Below are 23,926 nucleotides of genomic sequence, written 5' to 3'. Positions count from 1 at the left end.
CTACCAGTCAACCATAGGGCCAAACAGAGATTCAATACAAATGGTGTAGAGAGAAAACAAAAAGGTGATTTACTAAGATATAAGAGGGTGTCACAGTGCGTTTCTAACCTTGGACGACTTGCCAGTGGAAACAGCGTGATATTCCAATTTCCATTGGAAGTCTGTTCTTCGAGCCTATTTTCCTTAAATGTGCCGTAATTTCCTGAAAAACTCGCTGTAATAGTACAGATACTTACGAGTAAGACACACAGCTGGGTCCTATCCTAGCCTTATGCGCGGCCTCATGCAGCGGCGTGAAGCCCCATCTTTCGGCGGCGTGCCAGCCCTCAGCAGTAACGCGGCCAACTCCAGGTGCCCGTATGACGCGGCGTTGTATATCACTAGACCCGTGTCGCTGATACAGCGATACCTCCTTGTAACTCATGAGGCCCTGGTACTCGCGCCATACTAAATTCAGCTTTTTGGCTGTATTTTTCTCGATTTTTGCCACAGTAGCCTATGGAGACTTCTTAGTCTATGGATAATGTTGTCACAGGAGCGTTTCTGACCTATAAAGTAAGTCACTTACCAATAACGCACACAGCTGGGTCCGTGCCTTATGCGCGGCCTCATGCAGCGGCGTGAAGCCCCATCTGTCGGCGGCGTTAGGCGGCGTACCGGCCCTCAGTAACAACGCCGCCAACTCCAAGTGTCCGTATGACGCGGCGTTGTGGAGCGGCACTAGGCCTCCTTTGTCGCGCGCTGAGACCGCCGCTCCGGCCTCCAGGAGGGCCTCGGCGACTTCTAGATTGTTGTACCAGCTGGAAGTAAAGTTAGGTGTGATATACGAAGAATGAGAAAGATAATATTTACATTAAGACGCTACAAGAGCGAAATTGCTATACTAGTTAAATTAAGTTAAAGTTAAATTATATACTAGTCACTACATAGTATAAAACAAAGTCGCTTTCTCTGTCCCTATGTCCCTATGTATGTTTAAATCTTTAAAACTGCGCAACGGATTTTGATGCGGTTTTTTTTAATAGATAGAGTGATTCTAAAGGAAGGTTTACATGTAGGTATAGTACCCGTGCGAAGCCGGGGCGGGTCGCTAGTATTGAATAAATTGAATAATGATATCTAAACATACTTAGAAACTTAGATAGAGATAGATGTCTCCGTCTCCACTGCACCCGCTATAACAACGAACAGAGAGCCAGAGCAATCTAGAAAATGTATGTGATTGGACAGTAAAAACAGGCGTTTACAGTGGCGCTACCTGGCGTGATAAAATGACAGTTTGTTTTCTCATCTACGATTCGTCATAAGCCTAAGCGTTAAAAAAATACACAAATGAATTATATTCTTCATCGTACACACTATTCATAGAAAACAAAATGGCGCAGGTCAATTTTTAGTTACTGATTGTCCCGCTAGATGTCGCTGTTACGTCCGCGACAAGTCGTACATCGCGGTGTTAAGATTTTTCTGCGAAACATGGGGTGGCGCGGACAACGATATTTCGTTACTCTGGTTTCCTTTCAAAACGAATAAATCTTTCGCCTTTTACTAAAGATTTCCGTGGAGGGGAACACTCAAATGAGTCTATAGAAATTTTTTGATGCCCTGCGCAAGCGGGGCTTATAAACCAGTAAAGTTAAAATAGATAGAACAAATGAAAAACTGTGTAATTAATTATTTAAAGATTTCTTCCCAAAATGATCACATTACTACAAATAGTAAATCGATATTGATGAACAAAGTCCATCGATTTTTTATGAAAACAGTTATTCAAATTCTTCAAATGTTTCCTTATCTAAGTTCCATACTTTTAGCACGTTTTTTTGTGGATAATTATTCAGGTATCCTTTACGATACGAGATTTATTATTAATTACGGTATCTAAAATTAGGAGTTAAGGTCTTACCGGCAAGGTGTAGCGGTGTGGAATTCCTTCCATGAGCGTCTCTACAATTCACGTTCTGCGGCGTTATTAGTTTCCTGCAACAAGTGATTTTATTTTTAGATTTTTGGTAGGAAAACAGCACATGTTTTATCAATTATTGGCACATTTTTTACTTGTTCTCAATGCAGCATTAATCAAAGCTGTTTAACAAATCCAGCGGTTCTATAAGATAATAATAGATGTCGCTGGTAGTCATTGTTTCCATCGTATTTTTCCGGGAAACGTTCGTATTTGTCATGCTAGTTCAGTCAATGTCAGTACATCTGTACTGAGACTGACTGAAATAGCATGACACGTTCGTACGTTTCAGTAACAATACGAAGGCACATCTTTTCGCACTACATCTGGAGTACCATTTATTTTTTGGTATTTACACATTATTCACTTGTTTGCAACATTTTGGCTTGTATTTTTTCTCTCATTTAGCTGTGAGAGTTTAATAAAGAAATATTAGAGTTAAGATGTCAAATGCGTGAAGACTTCAGTTTGACCTATTATTTTGTTAATATATTCCTTGAAATATGTATTTATTATGTGTATTATAAGAAACATTTCGAGGGTTTAGTAGTAGTAGTAGTAAAACACTTTATTGTACCAGAAAATAATACAACACACAGGAAAAAGAGCTTATTACAAGTACAAAGGCGAACTTATCCCTAAGGGATCTCTTCCAGTTAACCTTTGAGCGATTGAGGGAGAATTGGAGATGGTAGGGTTTATTGGTGAAACGTGACAAATAGCTAGCCATACACGTACGGATTTGAAGCACTGGTAGCCTATCATAAGGTCGCGGGTTCGAACCCCGGCTTGCACCAATGAATCTTTCGGAATATATGTGCGAAATTTCGGTGAAGGAAAACGTCGTGAGGAAACCGGACTAACTCCAATAAGGTCTAGTATACCCTTCGGGTTGGAAGGTCAGATGGCAGTCGCTTTCGTAAAAACTAGTGCCTACGCCAAATTTTGGCATTAGTTGTCAAAGCGGACCCCAGGCTCCCATGAGCCGTGGCAAATGCCGGGATAACGCAAGGAGGATGATGACACGTACGGATTCGTCGGCCGGGCAAGCTTCGGATCTGATCCGCGGCTTGCCTGCCTTAATATACCCCTCCTATATATACCTTTGTTTTCGAGTACCCCGGCGTTGTGAGCGAGCGTGTAGGAAAAAACCCCTCTTTCATATATCTCGTAGTCGTACTTCTTATTCTAAAAACGGTTTCATTAGGAGAGCATGCAGGCTTTATGATGAAAAATTCCAAGAGTTAGACATTTTTCACGAAACACTTGGTAGCTTCAAACGATTATCTTTACAATGTATTCAACAAGCACACTATTTGTAATATATAGATATTTTCACTTGTATTACTTAGCGATGTATACCGATACCACTCAAACACCAGTAAACAATATATTGAATGTTATAACACTTTTAACTGATAGGTTAAGATAGTTAAATTAAGGAAACTGTAAGTCTACAATATTAGTAATTTACACTGTAACAATTGTCATAATATGAGACTGTTTGTTTCTTAAGAAATAAAATAAAATAAAATAAATATACACACCTAGCTCTCGCCAGCTCGCCTCGCTTGGCCGCGTCGAGTAGCGCCGCGTCGCCGCGCAGCGCGTCGGCCGTGTCGGCGTCCCCGCTGCGCACGAGCTGCAGGGGCGTCAGGCCGTCTCGGTTCCGTCGGCTCGGGTCCGCGCCGTGCTGGAAACGAAACGGATTATGAACATGTCGAAATTGAAAAACTATTAGTATATCCAGGAATAGTACATTACATCAGAGGCCGGGAAAATGAAGATTTCCGGCCAAGTGGGTATATACGGCCGAGCGAGCGTGCGAGCGAGGCCGGATAGGGATACGAGGCCGGGAATCCGTTTTCACGCCGAGGCATGTATAGTGCTTTTCTCAAACATACAATGAAATAAAAAAAATACTCTAAAGGACAATATTTTATAAAAAAAAGTTACTTTGCAGGCCTAGGCCTAAAAAATTATATGAAATCCCTTTACAGTCCTCTCGAGTTGTTGCGCCCAGAAAGCGATACTTCCCAGCCCATTTTAAGGAACGTAAAGACAATATTTCATTGCATGTTTGAGAAAATATATGTATAGTCATAACAGGGAAATGTGATACATGATCACTAGATGGCATCCATGCTCAGTCAAAGGTGGACTTTTTGGTGGACAATTTAACTCTCATTATACTAAGATAATTTAACTCGTTGAAAGTCAAACATCCTGTTCGCAAGATTATCAGTTTTTTTTTAACTCTGCTTGCCTCGCCGGCGATGGTCAGATAACTTGGAATCTTTTTTGACACACTGCCCAGTTATAGCTCATGACCGGGAAGAATAGAAGGGGAGGTCCATGCCCAACAGTAGAACACACACACAATCACGCCTGTATCCCATAAACGGGTAGGCAGAGCACATGAAACTACTCAAGTTTCAGTGCCACTCTTGGCAAATAAGGGGTTGAATGAAAACGAAATTGTGTCATTGCAGTGACAGGTTCCCAGCCTTTCGCCTACGCCACAATTTAACCCATATCCCACAGTCGACTTTTACGACACCCACGGGAAAAAAGGGGGTGGTGAAATTTTCAACCCGTCACCACATGGGACCACATACAATAGGCTCATAATAATATTTTTTAAACTCGATCGTTCTAAAGTTCTCGTTTCCAGAATGCTATCTTTCGTCGCAATTGTAAGGTTTCTTCTAACCAAAAATGTTACAAAATAATTGATACCTTGAGCAGTAGCCGCACGATATCCGCCTTGCCCTTCGCCGCGGCCTCGTGCAGGGGCGTGAACCGCCACAGGTCGGCCGCGTTGACGCCGGCGCCGCACGACACCAGCAGCTCCGTCACTTCGTAGTGCCCGTACGAACACGCGTTGTGGAGGGGAACTAGGCCGCTGAAATAAAGAGTTTGTTTTTCAAGCCGCTAGATGGCATTGTAGTCAGCGTTTTTAACCCCCGACGCAAAAACGACGGGATGTTATAAGTATACATCGGGGTTTTGGTAGCGGGAATGAATTCGTGTATTTGTAACTCTGTTTATAGTCATTTGAATTACTGAAATATATATTTAACTATGTAACTGGCTCCAAATGTACCTAGAAATGTTAAAGTAATGTTTATCTTTTATCGTTTTCACCATTTTTGGGCTAGTGTAAATTATTCCCGCTCCCAAAACCCCGATGTACGGTTATAAGTATGACGTGTCCGTCTGTGGCATCGTAGCTCCCGAACGGATGAACCGAATTAGATTTTTTTTTGTTTGAAAGCCGAGTTAGTCGGGAGTGTTCTTAGCCATGTTTCATGAAAATCGGTCCACTGTGTCGGGGTTTTTTTTTTTTTAATTTTGTGATTATAAGATATTTATGCATTCACTTTAGTCAAAAAAGACCTATACGAAAACGTGATATTGAAGAAATCAAAAGCAGTGCTAAACTAAACTGATATAAAGGGGCCATTTTTTTTCACCCCACTTTTTTGTAACATGGGTATTATTTGTGCCGTTTGTATATCCGAGGTCTTATATAGAGAGAGTACGTCGTAGACGTCGCATCGGACCGATAGATGGCGCCATCGTTCGTTGTAAGTCGCTCCGGCGTCACACCGCCGCGATGTTGGTAGTCCCGTTTTCCCCACCTGCAACATAAGGCTCCTACGCGCCCCGGCCCGCCACCAGCCACCCACATTGTTTCGTCGAACGCCGAAGTGACCGGTTGTCGCGTATTCCGTTCGAACATTTTTACAGCATGGTGTCTCGAAATTAATCTTTTAGTTTCTATTTCCTTGTTACTCCTGGTCAAACCAGAGTTATTCGTGTTTTTATTTAAAAAGTGGCTTATAACGTTTCGGAATTATGAAATTTTTCAATTTCAATTTTCACCGTCAATTCTTTCTTCCCTTTTAATTTACGCTCGTTCTTCTTGAATAATGAGATATATTATGCCTCGCTAGCGATCATTATTCGTCTTTCAGGGTTCTCACGATAGAAATGAACGAGCGGTGCTTTATGATTCTACCCACTTTTTCGTAAGAAAGTTCCATGCTGCAAAAATCGTTACCGTTAATCAGTTTTCTTTTTTAACTATTCGCATTTCCGAGACTAAAGTAGGAAGTGTTATCCGCGTATTAAAAGTTTCGCGCGAGAATATAAGCGGTAACGTAGGTAAGTTGCTCCGCCGGGGACCACGTGCTCCGGGGACCACGTGCTTCGCGACCGCGGGCTGCGCGACCTGCGGGCTGCGGCGGCGGCGGCGGCGGCGGAGGGCGCGGTGGAGGAATACCGCGCTCCAAGGAGGTTTGAATTTCTCCGACGAATGGGTGAGCACATGTTCGGTTTCCGATTCGGTGCGGAGGCCCCAAGCCACGTGTCGGCGCCGGAACTTACTGTTAGCGCTGCGATAGCGCCACTGACCGCGGCAGTGTTGTCCGCCGCGTCGGCGCCGCCGAAGTTGCGTAGAAGTTGCCTCCTCGTTAACGATGGCCATCTCTGCGGTGCCGCCGAACAGCTGCTGCCCCGACGCGAGCGCCGCGCCGTTAGTGATCTGTCGTCAATATGCAGGCTACCAGCGCGGCCACCTTCTGCCCCCGCCACAACGCCGCGAGCCTGCTGAAGCTGTCCACCAATATCGCTGGCCGCCACGCTTATGCTGGCGCCTCGATGGTGATGCAGAGCGTTCGTCTGCCGTGACAACGCCGCGATCCTGCTGAAGCTGTCCACCAGTATCGCTGGCCGCCACGCTTATGCTGGCGCCTCGATGGTGATGCAGAGCGTGCGTCTGCCTTGACAACGCCGAGAGCCTGCTGAAGCTGTCCACCAATATCGCTGGCCGCCACGCTTATGCTGGCGCCTCGATGGTGATGCAGAGCGTTCGTCTGCCATGACAACGCCGCGATCCTGCTGAAGCTGTCCACCAGTATCGCTGGCCGCCACGCTTATGCTGGCGCCTCGATGGTGATGCAGAGCGTGCGTCTGCCTTGACAACGCCGCGAGCCTGCTGAAGCTGTCCACCAATATCGCTGGCCGCCACGCTTATGCTGGCGCCTCGATGGTGATGCAGAGCGTTCGTCTGCCGTGACAACGCCGCGATCCTGCTGACTGTCCACCAGTATCGCTGGCCGCCACGGTTATGCTGGCGCCTCGATGGTAATGCAGAGCGTGCGTCAGCCCTGACAACGCCGCGATCCTGCTGTAGCTGTCCACCAGTATCGCTGGCCGCCACGCTTATGCTGGCGCCTCGATGGTGATGCAGCGAGCTCATCTGCCGTGACAACGCCGCGATCCTGCTGAAGCTGTCCACCAGTATCGCTGACCGCCACGCTTATGCTGGCGCCTCGAAGGTGATGCAGCGCGCTCATCTGCCGTGAAAACGCCGCGACCCTGCTGAAGCTGTCCACCAGTATCGCTGGCCGCCACGCTTATGCTGGCGCCTCGATGGTGATGCAGAGCGTTCGTCTGCCGTGACAAGCCTCAGTGGTGATGCGGAGCGTAATACTGTTAACCGCTGCACAGGCGTCGCAATCCTTCTGCTGCGTCTGCCGTGACATCGCCGCAAGCTACTTGAAGTTTTCCACCGGTGTCGTCGGCCGACACGCTGATGCTGGCGCCTTGATGTCGCCTCGATCGCACGAGGTAAGATTGCAGACGCGGCGACCTTCATCGCGCCACCGAGCGCAATACTGCGGCTGCCGCGAAGGCGTCGCTAATTTTCCTGCCGCGTTTGCCGTGACGACGCCGCGAACTCTGTTGATGCTGTTCACCGATGTAGCTGACTGTCATGCTGGCGCCGGTGCCTCCCGCGCTGACGGCGGCGACCTCGAGAGGGCCACCGAGCACGATACTGCGTGACGCGACAGGGGCATCGAAGACGCCTTTCGAGCTGACGACGGCCGTCTCAATCTCACCGCCGAACGTAACATCGTCTGCTGCAGTGACAAGCTGGTAAGATTGCTGATGTGGTCCCTTGGTACTGCTAGCCGCCACGCTGATAACGCCCGTCGCGCCTAAGATGTCACGCTCACCGCGAGCACTGTCTTCCCCTACAATGGTGCCACGACCATATCCGGGCTCCGTCTGCTACGGTATCGTTGCAGACTCTGTTGCTGACCAGGCTGATACTGCCCTCCAATGTGACGCCGGGCGCCGCTATCAGCTGACATCCCGTACACTATGGTATCCACTCTTCTCTTTCCAGTTCCCGTGAAGTACTTCGACAGTATTTACACTCTATTTTGACCAATGACTCCTCCGTCGCCGAAGTGAGAACAGATAAATTCTAAAGATGCTACGTCCTATCGTGGCTTGGCCACCCATAGTTGAACGAGGTAAGACGTCAATAACCGGACGAGGAGCCGCACTGCTGCGAGGGTGTCCTGACGATGTTCGCGAGCTATCTAATCGGAGAGGCGCCTCGCGAGACGACCCTGTGATTCCTGTACGTCGCTCATTGTGTAGGTCAAAGACATCGTAAAGGTTTGCGGAATTAAAAAAAAAAAAAAAACTCTTTCAGAATGTCCAGATCTGAATTCGAGCCAGCGTGCTGCATCCTGAGAGTGCGTCTGTTTACCGGGCGGACACCAAAACCGATCGGTAATCTGGCCGCGGGGGTTCCAAGTACACGACGATTTCCCGGAGGCTTGTGGCGCCCCCTGTCCATTCGAGAGATTAACTTATTCGCCGAGCCTCTAATAAACAAATTGGGAAAAATAAACCCGCTTCGCCTTAGTGAACTTGAGATTCCAGCTCAAAGCGAAAGGGGCCAGGAACTCAGGAGGACTTCAGTAGTTATCATCTGGCTCGACTATACTGAATTAATATAGAGCTTGATTCAATCGTAGAACCTGATTTCATCAATTTCACAACTTTCGTAGTCTACAGAGGGAGGTTGGTTTCCAGCATTACCTCGTACAGCTGCCGATAGCTGTAGGCCAATCGCTCCTGTTTTGCTTGCATTTGAAGCCCGATAAGACCTTAAATAATCGGAATATTGTACAAAGCGGTTACGAGTAACTACGACAGTAACTGCTGACTCCAACAGACTGTCGTACGAGGTCAGTATGCACCCCCTGGGAGCCAAGTAAGTGACCTTCGGTGACCTCGCCTTCTTCTGCTTCGCCCGTCATCGTACCTCTTCGTCTGCGAGAGCCCTGCATTACGCCGTACAACGGTACGTATTAAGCCTCCGCCAAACATAAAGCGCATTCCGCTTCGCTAACGCTACGCTATCAGCGCGCTGAATGCGCGCGCATTCCGCTCGCGTCCCGCACGCGTTGCGCTCGCAATCCGCGCTCGTTAGTTCCCGCTAGTGCCCACTGGGCGCAACGCCAGCGTTTGTGCGGTGCACCGCCATTATTGCGCTCCGCCTACGCTCTCAAAGCGCGCATGTGTGGCGGTGTTTTAATTCACCCCTTGACCTGCTACCACGACGTGTTCAGCAACCACCAGCGATGCGACACGGACGTCACCTCTCAGTCTACACTGTCGACCTTCATTGCACGAAGTAGAAATCCGTCGCATCGGGTTTTGGATTAGGTAATGGATTACCCTAAGAGTCAATGACTGACTTGAAGAAATCGACTGATACCTCCGTCCAGTGTAGTAGCAATCGACAGCGCTCGTACTTTTCATCTTCTAGGCTAGTTTTACCGAGCGATCAGTATCCTCAAATGCCCTCACTAAAAAGAGTTCAGAGTTCAGGAGTCTCGCTTGTAACCGCGCTCGCTTGACGCGAAATAGTCTGATCGAAAATACCAGTATCGTAACAAATAGCCCTCGGGCGCGTGAGTGATGACCTTTTTCTGTGTTTGATATGGACGTAAGACGTTGGACTTTAAATAGTCATATCAAAGCTAATATTGATTTAGATAATTTTTACGAAGGGTTGACAAAAGCAGTATCAATTACGTTACCCTGCTACAGTACAGATAGTTACACTACTTTTACAGTTAATTTCCACACTTTGTGTCTGAAATTGGGTTTATAATAACCTGATAAAATAACGTGTCTGTTAATAATAAAAGTGTATCTAAGGTTTTTGTATCTTGTTCAAGTCAGCCTCGCCTACAATGTATAATAATGTCATTTCTCTAACTATTCGCTGACTAAAGCTAAACGTCATCACGAAAATCTCTTTAGGCGTTTCTGGCACCGAGATATTCGCGGATCGCAGGCGATTTCGACTGATACATCTGTCAAATCGGTTCAACAACCGATTCACTTATTCTTCTATGCTATGCCAATAGGGCTACCAAAGGCTTGCGCGCCAGCTGACTCGCCACCAGGAGATAATAAACAGGTCTCTATATAAGACCTCGGATATACAAACGGCACAAATAATATAAAAATTTTACCTTCCAATAAAATTGTTATTATTTTGCCTGGTATATCCGAGGTCTGAGTGATGCCTTCCTGGTAGGCTTAATATACCGTCGGCACTTCTCCTCAACAATGAGGGTGGCTGGTGGCGGGCCGGGGCGCGTAGGAGCCTTATGTTGCAGGTGGGGAAAACGGGACTACCAACATCGCGGCGGTGTGACGCCGGAGCGACTTACAACGAACGATGGCGCCATCTATCGGTCCGATGCGACGTCTACGACGTACTCTCTCTATATAAGACCTCGGATATACCAGGCAAAATAATAACAATTTTATTGGAAGGTAAAATTTTTATATTTTTTACGCGATTAATAGTCAGCATCGCAAGGTCTTTCGATCCTGATAAGAGAAAAAAAATGTCCCAAGATTTCCATACATTTTTTCGAACCTTCCGTTCCGTTACCGCCATACAAAATGTATGAAAAAATGGTAACGGAACGGGAAAAAACCTTGGGACACTTTTTTTCTCCTATTAGGATTGAAAGAGCTCGCGATTCTGAATGAAAACCACATAAAAATTTCCAAATCAAAAAAAAAGTGGGGTGGACAACTTTGAAAAAAATGGCCCTAAGATACTAAAAATAGTCAAAAGAGTTTTACGAAAAACCAGTACATTGAGGTATCTTTTTAAAGAGTATCCGAGCACTCACCCTTTGTCTTTTGCGTGGACATCGGCGCCTCTTTGTAGTAATAGTTGAGCAAGTGGTAATCTGTTGTACCTGTAACAACATATAATATTATTAATAATAGAACACGTTTACATTAGGATATTTAAAATGTATTTTGATTACAGAATGTGTATCTAAGACGGCCCGGCCACGACATTGGTCTAAGCGTGACAGCGGTGAGCGGCAGCCATACGTGCGAATGAAAAGTCCCATCGCTGTGTCTCGCTCCAATGTATGGCCGCCGCTCACCGCTGCCGCGCTTAGACCAATGTCGTGGCTGAGCCGTGAGTGTCTCACATTGAATTGATCGTAGCACCGTGTACTCCAATAGGCTAATAGACTTATATCTAATTTGGCACAAGAAATTATTGTCTTCTGTAATATTTGACACAGTAAACCAATATTTATTGATCTTGGATATTAAAAGTGTACGATGACAACCCGTGCCCGTGTGGTGACGGGTTAAGAATTTCACCACCCCCTTTCTTCCCGTGGGTGTCGTAGAAGTCGACTGTGGGATATGGGTTAAATTGTGGCGTAGGCGAGAGGCTGGCAACCTGTCACTGCAATGTCACAATTTCGTTTTCTTTCAACCCCTTTTTGCCAAGAGTGGCACTGAAACTTGAGTAGTTCATGTGCTCTGCCTACCCCTTTATGGGATATAGGCGTGATTGTATGTATGTATGTATGTACGATGACAACGTATTTTTAATTTAAAATGTAAGTACTTTTTTGTAATTTTGGCAGAAGAAAACGCTGTCGGCCGTGTAGTGACGTCATAATAAACGAACCAACTTCATGTCGAATGAATCAATCACTGACATAATGACCTTTATGCCTCATTCTTAAAGTGTACTGTAGTGTCGTCATTCACCGATACTCTCCAGAGGACATGGCTGATATTGTTTTGCCTGATTACATAAAAGTATACTTTAAAAAATATTTTTTGCTGTTTTCAAGTCATAAGAAAATATGACAATATTTTTTTCGGTTCACTGAACAGTAATTAATAATCATCAGAGGTCGCAGGTTCGAACCCCGGCTCGCACCAATGAGTTTTTCGGAATTTATGTGCGAAATGTCATTTGATATTTGCCAGTCGTTTTTCGGTGAAGGAAAACATCGTGAGGAAACCGGACTAATTCCAATAAGGTCTAGTTTACCCTTCGGGTTGGAAGGTCAGATGCCAGTCGCTTTCGTAAAAACTAGTGCCTAATCTTGGGATTAGTTGTCAATGCGGACCTCGGCCCCCATGACCCGTGGCAATTGCCGGGATAAAGCAAGGAGGATGATGATGAACAGTAATTAATAATATAAGAGACTTTCAAGTAGCATATTCTCCACTCGCTGCAGCCATGCTATGATAATTCTTAGATGACCTGTCCCACGTGAGACTGCGCTTACATCTCTGCAGTTAGCGAGTCGCAGTTATATGCTGTCGTGATATAAGCGCAGTATATATATAAGTCGTGGTCGCGCTGCTAGTGACTGTTCGTCTGTCTGTCTGTACGTACCCGGCTGCGAAGTGTAGCGGGGTGGAGTGCCGGCCGTCTACGTCTCTGCAGTTGACGAGTCTAGGTCGAGCGTCTAACGCCGCTCTCGCCGCTTCCACGTCGCCCGTTCAAGCTGCTTCTAGAAGACTCTTATCATTTGTTTCTCTTCTATAGTTTCATTAAATAATTCTTTCTCTTTCTCTCACTTGTGTGTGTCTCTGTCTGTACGTACCCGGCTGCGAAGTGTAGCGGTGTGGAATGCCGGCCGTCTACGTCCCTGCAGTTGACGAGTCTCGGTCGCGCGTCTAACGCCGCTCGCGCCGCTTCCACGTCGCCCGTTCTAGCTGCTTCTAGAAGACGTAGGGCCGCCGCGTTTGCGCAGGCGTCTGAAAGTTATATTTGAATTTATAGGTATAAACGTTTGAAAATCAACTTTAAGTATCTGACAAAAAATTGGTTGTCTGTAAAAGCTCGGCCACACATGCGCGTTTTGATAGCGTAGGCGGAGCGGTAGCGGAGCGTTAGCTGAGCGCAACGATAGCGGTGCGCCGGACGAACGCTGGCGTTGCGCTGAGCGGACGCCGGCGGGAACTAACGAGCGCAGATTTCGAGCGGAATGCGCGCGGATTGCGAGCGGAACGCCAGCGTTCCGCCGGCGCACCGCTATCATTGCGCTCCGCTAACGCTACGCTATCAAAACGCTTTATGTGTGGCGGAGGCTTAAAGTCGGTTTACGGACGGTAGTTTGACGTAACAACGCAACGTCAAACATTACAGTAGTATAGATGAAACAATGAGATTTTTAAATGCAAGAATTACTTATATATTATGTTACCTAATATTGCCGCAGTTGTATTTAACACAATAACATTTCACTTCACTTTAATTATAAAAATTAGAAGAAAACAGTTCACGTGCATCTTTTGTGCTAGGCTGATCGAGTGGAAGGGAGATATTTGCATCACGAACCGAACTGAGCCGATCGCTCGAGCCGATCACGCTTCTCTCTCGTTCGTGCCGCGCTCTCGCTTGCGGAACGGGACAATGACGTCAACTTTTTCGTACATGCAGCCCGTAGTAACGAGTTATTAGACGTTGTCACGTTAAAAAAACAGAATTAAGTAAACAAAATATATTCAGTCGAGTGGCCACGTTATCTGTCATCAGGCATACATTCCATTATGTCACCTTTTGTGTGGCGAGGTTATATTTGTCGTTCTCGGGCAGAAAAAAAATTTTTGAGACGTTTTTCTAATACCATTTTCGCATAGTAGCACTGGTAACTGCCTCCAATGAGCCATAAAGATCCATCTAAATCAGTGGTAGGCAAAGTAAGGCCCGCGGGCCCGCCGTCGCTCCTTTGAAATAGTGTGATATGGCCAGTAGTGTAGTAAAAAAGCAATTTTTATGTAAATCAGACCCGCCTCTACAATTTCGTCATATTTTGGCCCCCAAAGCTTGTCCTCTACTGATCTATGTAATCGGGATTCTTACCCATGGGTGCAGGGTAGCTGGGTTCTGAGCGTGAGCTCCGCAAGCCAGCAGTAACCGGCAGGCCGCCGCCGCGTCCGCACGCGCTGCTAAAGACAGCGCACTCATGCCTCGCCCGTCCATCGCGTTCACTTTCGCACCTGCATTAGAACAAATACATACAAGATATTTTTAGAAAACGGAACGGTAACAAATTTACTGTATAACCTAACCTAACCACAAAATAGAAATTTAAAAAAAAACCCCGACCGTGACTAGTAGACCGATTTTCATGAAACATGGCTAAGAACACTCCCGACTAACTCAGCTTTCAGACAAAAAAAACTAAATCTAAATCGGTTCATCCGTTCGGGAGCTACGATGCCACAGACAGACACACACACAGATAGACAGACAGACACGTCAAACTTATAACACCCAGACGTTTTTGCGTCGGGGGAATGGAAAGACACTAAATCTGACTACAAGACTCTTACTTACCAAATCTATCGACAGGAATCGGTTCTAGCGCAACCAAAAATCGCTCTTTAGTATAAAGACGCTTACGCGTCGTCGACGCTAAACGCATGCGTACGCAAGTTCATACTAATAGTACATTACTACAGAGGCCGGGACAAAAGGGGTTGCAGGCCGAAGACATATAGACTGAGGATAGGTCTGAGGCGGGCAACCCCATTTCCCGCCGAGGTATGTATAGTGCTTTTCTCAAACATGGTATGAAATAAATACTGGAAAATAAAAACTTTGAATGGCTGTATCTCCTAAACGGTGCGTTGTAGCGCAAAAAAAATTGAATTTTCGTTCCCCTTTTAGTAACCTCGCACAGAATAATAAAAAACAGAAAATGAAAAAAAAGGGGAAAAAAATGTTACAAAACGCACCAAAAATCAAATATTGTTTAGCTAATTGCTAATAATTTTTAGCTAATTTTTGACTTACCGTGCCGTAGCAAAAGGTCCATAGCGTCTAAATGAGAATGCTCTGTAGCTATGTGTAGAGGGGTCTGTCCTTCTTTATTTTTCTCGTTAACTCTGGCGCCCTTTCTTATTAACATCTCCATCACCTGAAACAATGTTAAGTGTCAGTAGAAATAGTTAAATACCTCTTCACCACAGTCAAACAACTCAGGGGCCCAATATCCATACTAATAGTTATAAATGGGAAAGTATGTGTGTCTGTTTGTTTGTCCGTCTTTCGTGGAAAAACGGAGCGTCAAATTAACGTGAACTTTTAATTGGAGATAGTTGAAGGGATGGAGAGTGACATAGGCTACTTTTTGTCTCTTTCTAACGCGAGCGAAGCCGCGGGCAAAAGCTAGTCAGCTATAAAATATTCTGACAAGTTTTACAATGACATTCCACACACGATTTGTTTATATTGAAGTCTTAATTAATTTTTAGACCAATTAAAAAGCCTACTAGGCTTGAATAGTAAGCAAGCACGTCGTTACTACTCGAGAGTCAACATTTGAAATATTTTGAAAAATAATTTGGCAGATTTTTTTGTTAAATACATTTCCATATCACAAATTTGGAAAGGGTTATTTTCTTCTCTGCTAGGAGGGAGCAAAGTGGCGCTTTTCCTCCCTGATATGAGGGAGCAAAGTGTTACTTTCCGTTCAAGGACACATTTTTATACTTATATAATTATAAAATATTATTATATATCAATTTCCTTAAATATGATGTGAAAAACAGTATGTGTAAACAACATGGTAGCAAAATTACTTTTACCTTGGGCGTTAACACTGGAATCCCTTGGACGTTAACACTACGATCAGGATTCTACTTTTGAATCCCTAGCGTAACGAGAAACCTTTGCTTCGTTCAGATTCAATAAACGCTCTCGCTGTTTATAAATCTATTGCAAAAGCTTTGTTACAATAGTATCATAATTAGTTGCAACTTTCATAATTTATAAGCCCCGCTTGCGCAGGGCATAAAAAATTTCAATAGACTCATTTGAGTGTTCCCCTCCACGGAAATCTTTAGTAAAAGGCGAAAGATTTATTCGTTTTGAAGGGAAACCAGAGTAACAAAACATCCTTGTCCACGCCACCCCATGTTTCGCAGAAAAATCTTAACACCGCGATGTAGGATTTGTTGCGGAGGTTACAGCGCCATCTAGCGGGATATTCAGGTACTAAAGTAATACTTATGTTTTGTATTTCAGTTTTTAAGTACCTAATTAAAAAAGGATACAAACATATTTATTTGATTTTTTTTTATGTAAGTCCAAAGTCCAAATTATGACAGTTTGTTAGCACACCACGGACACTGGCGATCAAATATATGAAAGAGGCGCGTTCCTACGTACACAGTCTAAGCTCGTGTAGGTGAACGCGTACCATGCCTGTATGAGTGAGATAAGACAGGTCGACTGATCGCGTTCTTGACAGGCGGTAACTGTGAGGTAACCGAGAGCGGGTGGGCGGCTCTTTCAGCGTGAGTGGCCATACTGTATAGTACTTTTTATTATACTGTGCCATTGACGTGTAAAAGAGCCCTTGTGGCCTACTTGCTGTATAATTACAAATAAATACAAATAATTTACTATGAATAACATAAGTGTACAGTGGTTATTCTTAAAGACTAAGTATTTTATAAGGAATGATTTGTATGTATAAATGTTTGTAGTTTGTACTGACCTGTTTTCTCTTGGGGTAGACGCTGCCGGCCGCGGCGTGGAGAGGCCGATCACCGGAGGCGAGGTGCTGGAAGTTGGCCAACGCTTCCACTGTGCAAGGAGTGGATGTAGACGGCGCTGGGCTTGATGAGGAAGACTCTGGATTTATCTAAAAAATAATAACAACATTCATATGTAATGGATGTCTATAGGGGTTGGTCTGTAGATAGAAATGAGCGGCATTATGACAGTCGAAATATATGTATGCAACAGCCAATTTTTTTGCGATTTCAGCATTGGTTCCATAATATAAGTTGTTCATTATGACCCCAAAAGTTAGGCTTGTGTCGTTCACGAACTATGAACTGTTAGGAATAAAATCCCATCAATGACCGAAATGAACTGAATTTTTCCGTGCTCTGAGAATCGGTCTTTGCTCATTTAGTTCAGTACAGGATCGGCGAACGCGAGCGGTTTGGATCGAGAACGAATGTGTGACTGCGCCGACCGAGAGTGAGAGCTACTTAGCAGAGCAACAAAAAAAGTCAAGTTTTCATATTAAACTTCGGTTACTTACAACCTTTCGGCCCGGAATGTTACTATCTGTGGACTATTCGTATCATTTTGACACTATTCGATCCCATTCGTTCTGATCTTTCCGACCGCAACGGTCGCTGGTCTGGCTGAACTAAATGAGCAAAAGACCTAAAAGAGCGAACTAGTTCGTGTGAGCGACTGAACGAGATCGGAGCGCTCCGATCAACGAACGAAACGGCACAAGCCTACCAAAAGTCACTATGCACTGGTGGCCGAGCCGGGAATCGAACCCGGGTCTTTAGCTTACGCGGCTAATGTAACGTAGCGGTGTAGTGTGACTACTTGAAAAAGAACAAATCAAAAATATAATTTGATTTGTTCCCTACTTGTTTTATTTATGTTAAATTATGCGTAGGCGAGAGGCTGGCAATCTGCCCCTTATTTACCAAGAGTGGCAACCTTGAGCAGTTTCATGTGCTCTGCCTACCCTTTTATGGGATACAGGCGTGGTTGTATGTATATGTATTGCGCGAGTAATAGTGACCTCTGTAGACGTGTCTCGGCCAAACTAATGCCTCGGGCATATTTCCATAGGTAGACCGAGCTCCTTCGCGCGTCAATTCCTACACGAGACGGCTCGGCCTATGGGTCCCCCCACATCTAGCGTCTCGCGGAAAGCCTGACGCCGCGTCGACGTCGCGTAGTGTCGCTCGGTTTTGAACAAATTAGAACTATTTATAACTTAAAGACTAATAACTTAAGAGTCATCATGCTTTTTCAGTATTTAATAGCTATGTCAAAACTTACAGGTTGATTGTTGAGTGATGATAGCTGTTTTTTTACTCTGGCTGGCTCCGCTAAACGACATGCTTCTAGCAAGCAGTGCCCTCTGTATTCAACTGGAAAAAATAAACAAAATACTGATATTGTGGACTCGCAGTTAACAAATAACACATCTATGGAGAATGAGAAGGAAAACTGCAATGTTATCACACTAGGTGGCGCCACTGTAGCTGCTTGCTATCACTGTCAAGTCACATACATTTTATTCGAACATTTTTTTTCTGTCTTGGTCACACATACTGTACAGTCAACCAATTGGAACCCTAGGCCACTCTACAACCATGTCAAAATGACAAGCAGTAAGAGATTTCTTACAATCTGATTTATAACGTCACTATGACATAGTTCTACAGTGGCCTAGGGTTCCAATTGGTTAACTGTACCTACAATAGTTGCAGTGAAAATCTGTCTTAATCTTCCAGTGTATCCTTCCTTATTGCGTATTTTCAAAAATAAAGCAAATATCTTTCGGTAAAGTGATATACTTAACTTAATTAAAGCTATAGCATGCCAGTTGTCATCTTAGACTAAGATAATAGGCGAGACGACTAAAAAAAACTAATTTGTCAGGCAGTTAGATTATCAAAGAATATTAGACACTTATTTTTTCTTTTTTACAGTGCGTTGAAGTTTCGCGTGACGTCACGCCTAAGTACAATTTTTACTTAGAAGTGACGTCACAACCCCCCAATCCGGAACTTTGACGCTCTATATCTTTGTATTTTTTCATTAATTAGAAAAAGCGAAAAATACGTGTTTAGTATTTTTGGACGATCTAACTGACGGACTAAACATAATGCCATGCCCTATTATACATATGTATAATAATGACTGATTGACGCTTACATGCTAGCCTCTCCTGCAATTCCCTGGTGGGTGCTACATCTAAAGCGGACTTGCCGTGGCAGTTCAGTAAAGTAGGGTCTGCGCCTTCGCTTAGCAGGAGCGAGCACACCTAGAAAAAATAATGTAAAATAACTTTTCTGTCATAACTGATGTTTTGAATACCATACAAAGTACGGCCAGGTAGGCAAGCATGGTCGCATTATAACAGTATTTTATGCAACAGGCATTTAAAGGAGGTCAAAAACGAAGTTGTTAATAAAGACGCCACGAGTATTTTTTGACTCAGTTAGACACCGTTGCATACAATACTTTTTCTACGACCATGCACTTCGTTTTTAATAGTTTTGTAGAATAACTTTCGTGAAATTCACACTGTTTCCTGTATTTTGCACTGCCCAACGCCATCCCCCGCCGGATTACCGCGCACGCGCGCAGTATCGTTATAACAATGCGCTGCCATGGTTACAGAGCCCAACAATGCGTTTTAAATTTTTTCGTTACTGCGCGCGTGCGCGGAAACCGGCGGGGACGGGCTTTGGGGAATAGACTTTTATGTAGGGATTTAAAGATCTATGCACGACCCTGTAAATGACGAATAACAGTTCGGGAGTCGAAAAACGATATAAAGTCAGGCCGTCCTTTTCGAACTATTTGTAAGTGCGATAGGGACGCACCTAAGCGATAAAGTTTATCCATGTAGTGTACTACGCCCGCAGGTGTCCACGACTAAAGTACTAGCTTGTTCTGCGTGGAAAAGGAAATTAATTATATAGGTACTAAAAACAAAGGCTAAAGTCTTCGGCAGCTGGGGCCGGAATTTATTTTCATCTACTCGACACTAGATGTCGCTACTAACCTCAAACCGCGCCTTGCTAGCCACCTCATGTAGCGGCGTGAAAGCCCAGAGATCTGTAGCGTTGACGTCAGCACCAAAGCTCTGTTACTTCCTAGTGCCCGTACATCTACTTGATACTAGATGTCGCTACTAACCTCTAACCGGGCCTTGCTAGCCGCCTCATGTAGCGGCGTGAAAGCCCAGAGATCTGTAGCGTTAACGTCAGCACCAGCTCGAACTAATAGCTCTGTCACTTCGTAGTGCCCGTAAGAGCAGGCATTGTGAAGAGGCACCAAGCCACTGGAAAAAATAGTTCTTGAATGAGCAACAGATGTTCGGCTAAGCTGTTCTCACTTGGCAAATGTTAATGCGGAAGTTTAATTATAAATGTGACTTATTTTGTGCATATTTTGAATATGTTCAGTTAACTGAGACAGATCCTATTAAAGTATCTCTAGACCGAGTTATATCTAGTTGAAAATTTGTCTTCAAACGTCTATGTTACTGAATAAGTGCTGGAGTTCGTACAAATGAGTTTTTCGAAACATATGTACGAAATTTGATATTTTCCAGTCGCTTTTCGGTGAAGGAAAATATCTTGAGGAAATTAACTGGACTATTCCCAATAAGGCCTAGTTACACCTTTGGGCTGGAAGCTCAGATGGCAGTCACTTTTGTAAAAACTATTGCCTATGCCAAATCTTGGGATTAGTTGTCACAGCGGACCCCAGGCTCCCATGAGCCATGCCAGGATAACGCAAGCATGATAAAGACACTATACTTACCCCTTGTCTTTCGCATGTGTGTCCGCTCCTCTCTGTAGTAACAACCTCACCGCCCGAGCTCGGTTATACCCAGCAGCTAAGTGTAAAGGTGTGGATCGGCGGCCATCTCCAGCGTGAACATTCACGTTAAGTGGTGTCAGGAGAGCTGCTAGACGCTCGTCGGCACCTGAACGTGCTGCTTCCAGAACTTCCGCTGCGCAGTATTCACCTGTAATATTTGTAAGAAGAAAAATCAGTTAAAAATAGTTACTATTGTTCAAATAATATAAAGTTATAAACCAGTTAGCAATTGTTGAGTTCCAAATTTATTATTTTTACATTTAAGGTAGTTTTATATTAATATTTTCAAATGTAGGTACTTGCGAATCACCTCACCCTTCCAAGTCACCTATCCTTTGCCAACGCACGTGAGATGAGTATATCTGTCTCACTCGCCGCGATTCGAGAAGCAATTTTCGCCTCGATCAGTCCCCGTCTAAGCTCCGTTTGGCTAACAGCCTGCGCATGGCTAAATATCAAAAATGTGATAAATATTAACGCGCCCCTAAAAACTGTTGTGGACAAGTGTATCGTCTATTGTGCCGATTGCTGAAGGGAGTTTTGGAAAAGCTGATCAGCTGAGAAGACCTAGAAGAAAAGCTATAAAGGTAGGCGTTGGCATTTTCCTCTTTCCTTTTAAACAAGGTGCAAGCAAGTATTTTGTGTCGTAATTTACTTAATATTCAAATTTATACAGTCCATTTATTTCGAAGCTAAATTATTCAAAAACATATCCTTCGTAGCGTTTTGAAGGCCCGCTATTGTCATATAAATTAATTTCCCGCATAAGTATGTTGTGAAAGCGCTAACATATTTTTTGGTCACTTCTCGCCGAATAGTTAATCTTTTCCATTAAATATACCGCTAACTGTATGGTCATTGTGCTACGTAACTGAAATACTCTGTCACTCATCCTATTATATCTATCGCATCGTCAGGTATTTCATTATATTTCCGCTCCGCGTTACGAAGTACGATAGATCGTAGGTTATTTCTTTATATATTTTATTTTTACGACAAAAATACTCATACACGTGTTCCATTTTTCCTTTGTTCGCATTTCAAAATTGTTAGCCATATTTGAAATAGTCAAGATATTCATTCGTGAATCTTCGGAATTGTTCGGCTCACTTTCGTTCATTCCGATCGTTTTCATTCCATATATGATTGCACTGCTCGGTCAGCCAAACCGCACCGCACCGCTTACCGAAATATTACAGGTAGAAAAATATTTGTTCCGCTTATTATCGGTTGGCTCGCAGCTAGTGTTCGTTAGGTATACCTATTTATTAGGGAACTCGTTTTATTTAAAACGCGTAGGTATACTGTTTATTTCATTCGAATAATTATATGTTTGACCGCATTGTCAAACTAAATAGTACACTACACCTTTATACTTATACCTCGTAGGTACATTAGTTTATTTACGACGTTCGATTTATTAGTTTTATTGTAAAACTTGTTAATTCTCAACAAGATGTCTAAATCATCAAAAGCCAGGAAAGGCAGCGAGGGCTTTATTAGCGATAATTATAACACAAACAAAAATCAGCTAGCCCTCTATACAGTTCGGCGCGACGTTATTTACAAGCGCGTCGAAAATATATTGGAACTTGCTTACAAGGCGGAAACCGATCCATCTCAATATAGGGCATTTCACACTAGTACATTAAATTTGGATAAAATGCGTGAAGATTATCAAACCGTTTTAGAGTCCTATAATTTATTGCAGTTGCAAATGCAGCCCGATGCTGAAGTAGATTACGAGTCTTGGTCGGCATTTGAGGAAATGTTTTGTTACATTAAGCAAGTTCTAATCGACAACGAGTCTAAGGTTCCCTCTGAACCTGCGCACTCTTTAAAACCAATATGCCGCCTGCCTAAATTAGAATTGCTTTCTTTTGACGGAGATGTAAAAAACTGGCCTTTGTTTTATCAACAGTTCAAAAGTGTTATTCATGAAAACTCGTCGCTGACTGACAGCGAGAAGGTGTACTATTTAGTTGGCAAATTAACCGGCAACGCCACAAGTGTTTGTTCCGGCTTGCCAGCAACCGCTGAAAATTACCATATTATTTGGAACGCATTGATACAAAAATATGATGACCCGCGTTCGTTGGCGTCAACATATTTTAATCAGTTGCTAACGTTCAAACAATTAACCGCAACCAATGCCGCCGGCTTGGATTCATTCTTAAATAAATTCAACTCGTCTGTAGAAGCCCTTAAGCAGTTGAACCTTGTCGATTTAACCGATTTCATGTTGTTACATTTAGCGCTGCAAAAGTTAGATGCCGATACAATTAAATTGTTCGAAATTACATACCGCAAAGACAAAATACCTACTTATCAAAATTTAATTGAATTCGTCAAAGAACAAAATAAAGTGTTGTCTCGTTCGCCAAATGCGGCAATTAGTAAGCCAGTTGAAATATCGGCTAAAAAGCATCTCTTGCAAAAAACTAAATCATTCGTAAACACGGATGCGGCCAATGACAAAGGCGCCAGCGATAAATGTTCTTTATGCAAAAATAAACAACATGAACATTTATATTCATGTCAATCTTTTAATAATATGACTCCGCATGACAGGTTCAATTTTATAAAATCTAACGCTTATTGTAATAACTGCTTAAGTGTGAAACATAAGACTTCCTCTTGTACTTCCAAGCGACATTGTTCTCATTGTTCGTTAAGACATCATACGATGTTGCATTTCAATACCAAAGAGAAATCTCACTGCAATGTAAGTGCAGTGGTATCCGCACCCGCTTCTAATAATTGTTTTCCCGCTGCAACAAATAATGTTGTTATTCCCGCACCCGCTCCCGCTTATGACCCGACCACAGCCTTACCCAGTGCTGAGGTCAACCGCACCGCGCAAGCTAATATTATAGACCCGGCGATTGCTGCCGTTAAGGTCGAAAATGGCTTGATTTCTCGTCATGAGGAAAACACAGTTTCTTTGTGTACTTTTGCTGGCGAAGATAACAGTAACCAATGTTTAGTTACTGCTTTACTTGCGACCGCTAAAATTAAGGTTATTGATTCCTTAAACCGCACACATGTCCTGCGCGCATTGATTGACCCAGGATCCATGTCAGATTACATATCTGTCGCTTGTTGCAAGCGTCTCTCGCTAGCTATAAATAAACCGCTATACCCTACTGAAGCCACTGGTTTGGGAGAGTTAACCCTCAAGACCAAGGGGCATACCGCGTTAACTTTTTCATCTTTAAAGGATGAATCATATCGATATTCGATTCGCCCTCGTGTTGTCGACCGCATTACGTCTGAATTGCCCGACTCGCGCATAGATAGGGAAGTTGTAAATTATGCTCGCAATTTAAATTTACCTTTAGCTGACGATGGTTTTTCTGAACCTGGTCCTATAGATATACTCCTGGGGGTCAATGTATATT

The 23,926-nt window shown here is 43.9% G+C and overlaps 1 protein-coding gene and 2 non-coding genes across 3 annotated transcripts in view; 1 reads left to right on the top strand and 2 right to left on the bottom strand.

The window, feature by feature from the left end:
• Positions 1-23,926, bottom strand: part of LOC125239769 (poly [ADP-ribose] polymerase tankyrase) — a 42,625-nt gene that overhangs the window by 11,126 nt on the left and 7,573 nt on the right. The window contains 14 exon segments of the mRNA XM_048147442.1: positions 569-804; positions 1,910-1,980; positions 3,511-3,656; positions 4,703-4,868; positions 10,993-11,061; positions 12,736-12,889; positions 13,998-14,012; positions 14,015-14,134; positions 14,934-15,057; positions 16,642-16,788; positions 17,964-18,055; positions 18,846-18,954; positions 19,836-19,980; positions 20,466-20,673. Of these exon segments, the coding sequence (XP_048003399.1) occupies positions 569-804; positions 1,910-1,980; positions 3,511-3,656; positions 4,703-4,868; positions 10,993-11,061; positions 12,736-12,889; positions 13,998-14,012; positions 14,015-14,134; positions 14,934-15,057; positions 16,642-16,788; positions 17,964-18,055; positions 18,846-18,954; positions 19,836-19,980; positions 20,466-20,673 (1,802 nt within the window).
• On the top strand, positions 1,505-1,621 carry LOC125240153. The gene has a single exon (XR_007178586.1). It is a non-coding gene; the product is annotated as a U5 spliceosomal RNA (small nuclear RNA).
• LOC125240154 lies at positions 15,915-16,029 on the bottom strand. Its single transcript, XR_007178587.1, has one exon. It is a non-coding gene; the product is annotated as a U5 spliceosomal RNA (small nuclear RNA).

The sequence above is a fragment of the Leguminivora glycinivorella genome, chromosome 26 (assembly GCF_023078275.1).
Source record: "Leguminivora glycinivorella isolate SPB_JAAS2020 chromosome 26, LegGlyc_1.1, whole genome shotgun sequence".
Lineage (NCBI taxonomy): Eukaryota > Metazoa > Arthropoda > Insecta > Lepidoptera > Tortricidae > Leguminivora > Leguminivora glycinivorella.
Note: the sequence above shows the minus strand (reverse complement) of the source record. Positions and strands in the feature narration are given on the sequence as shown.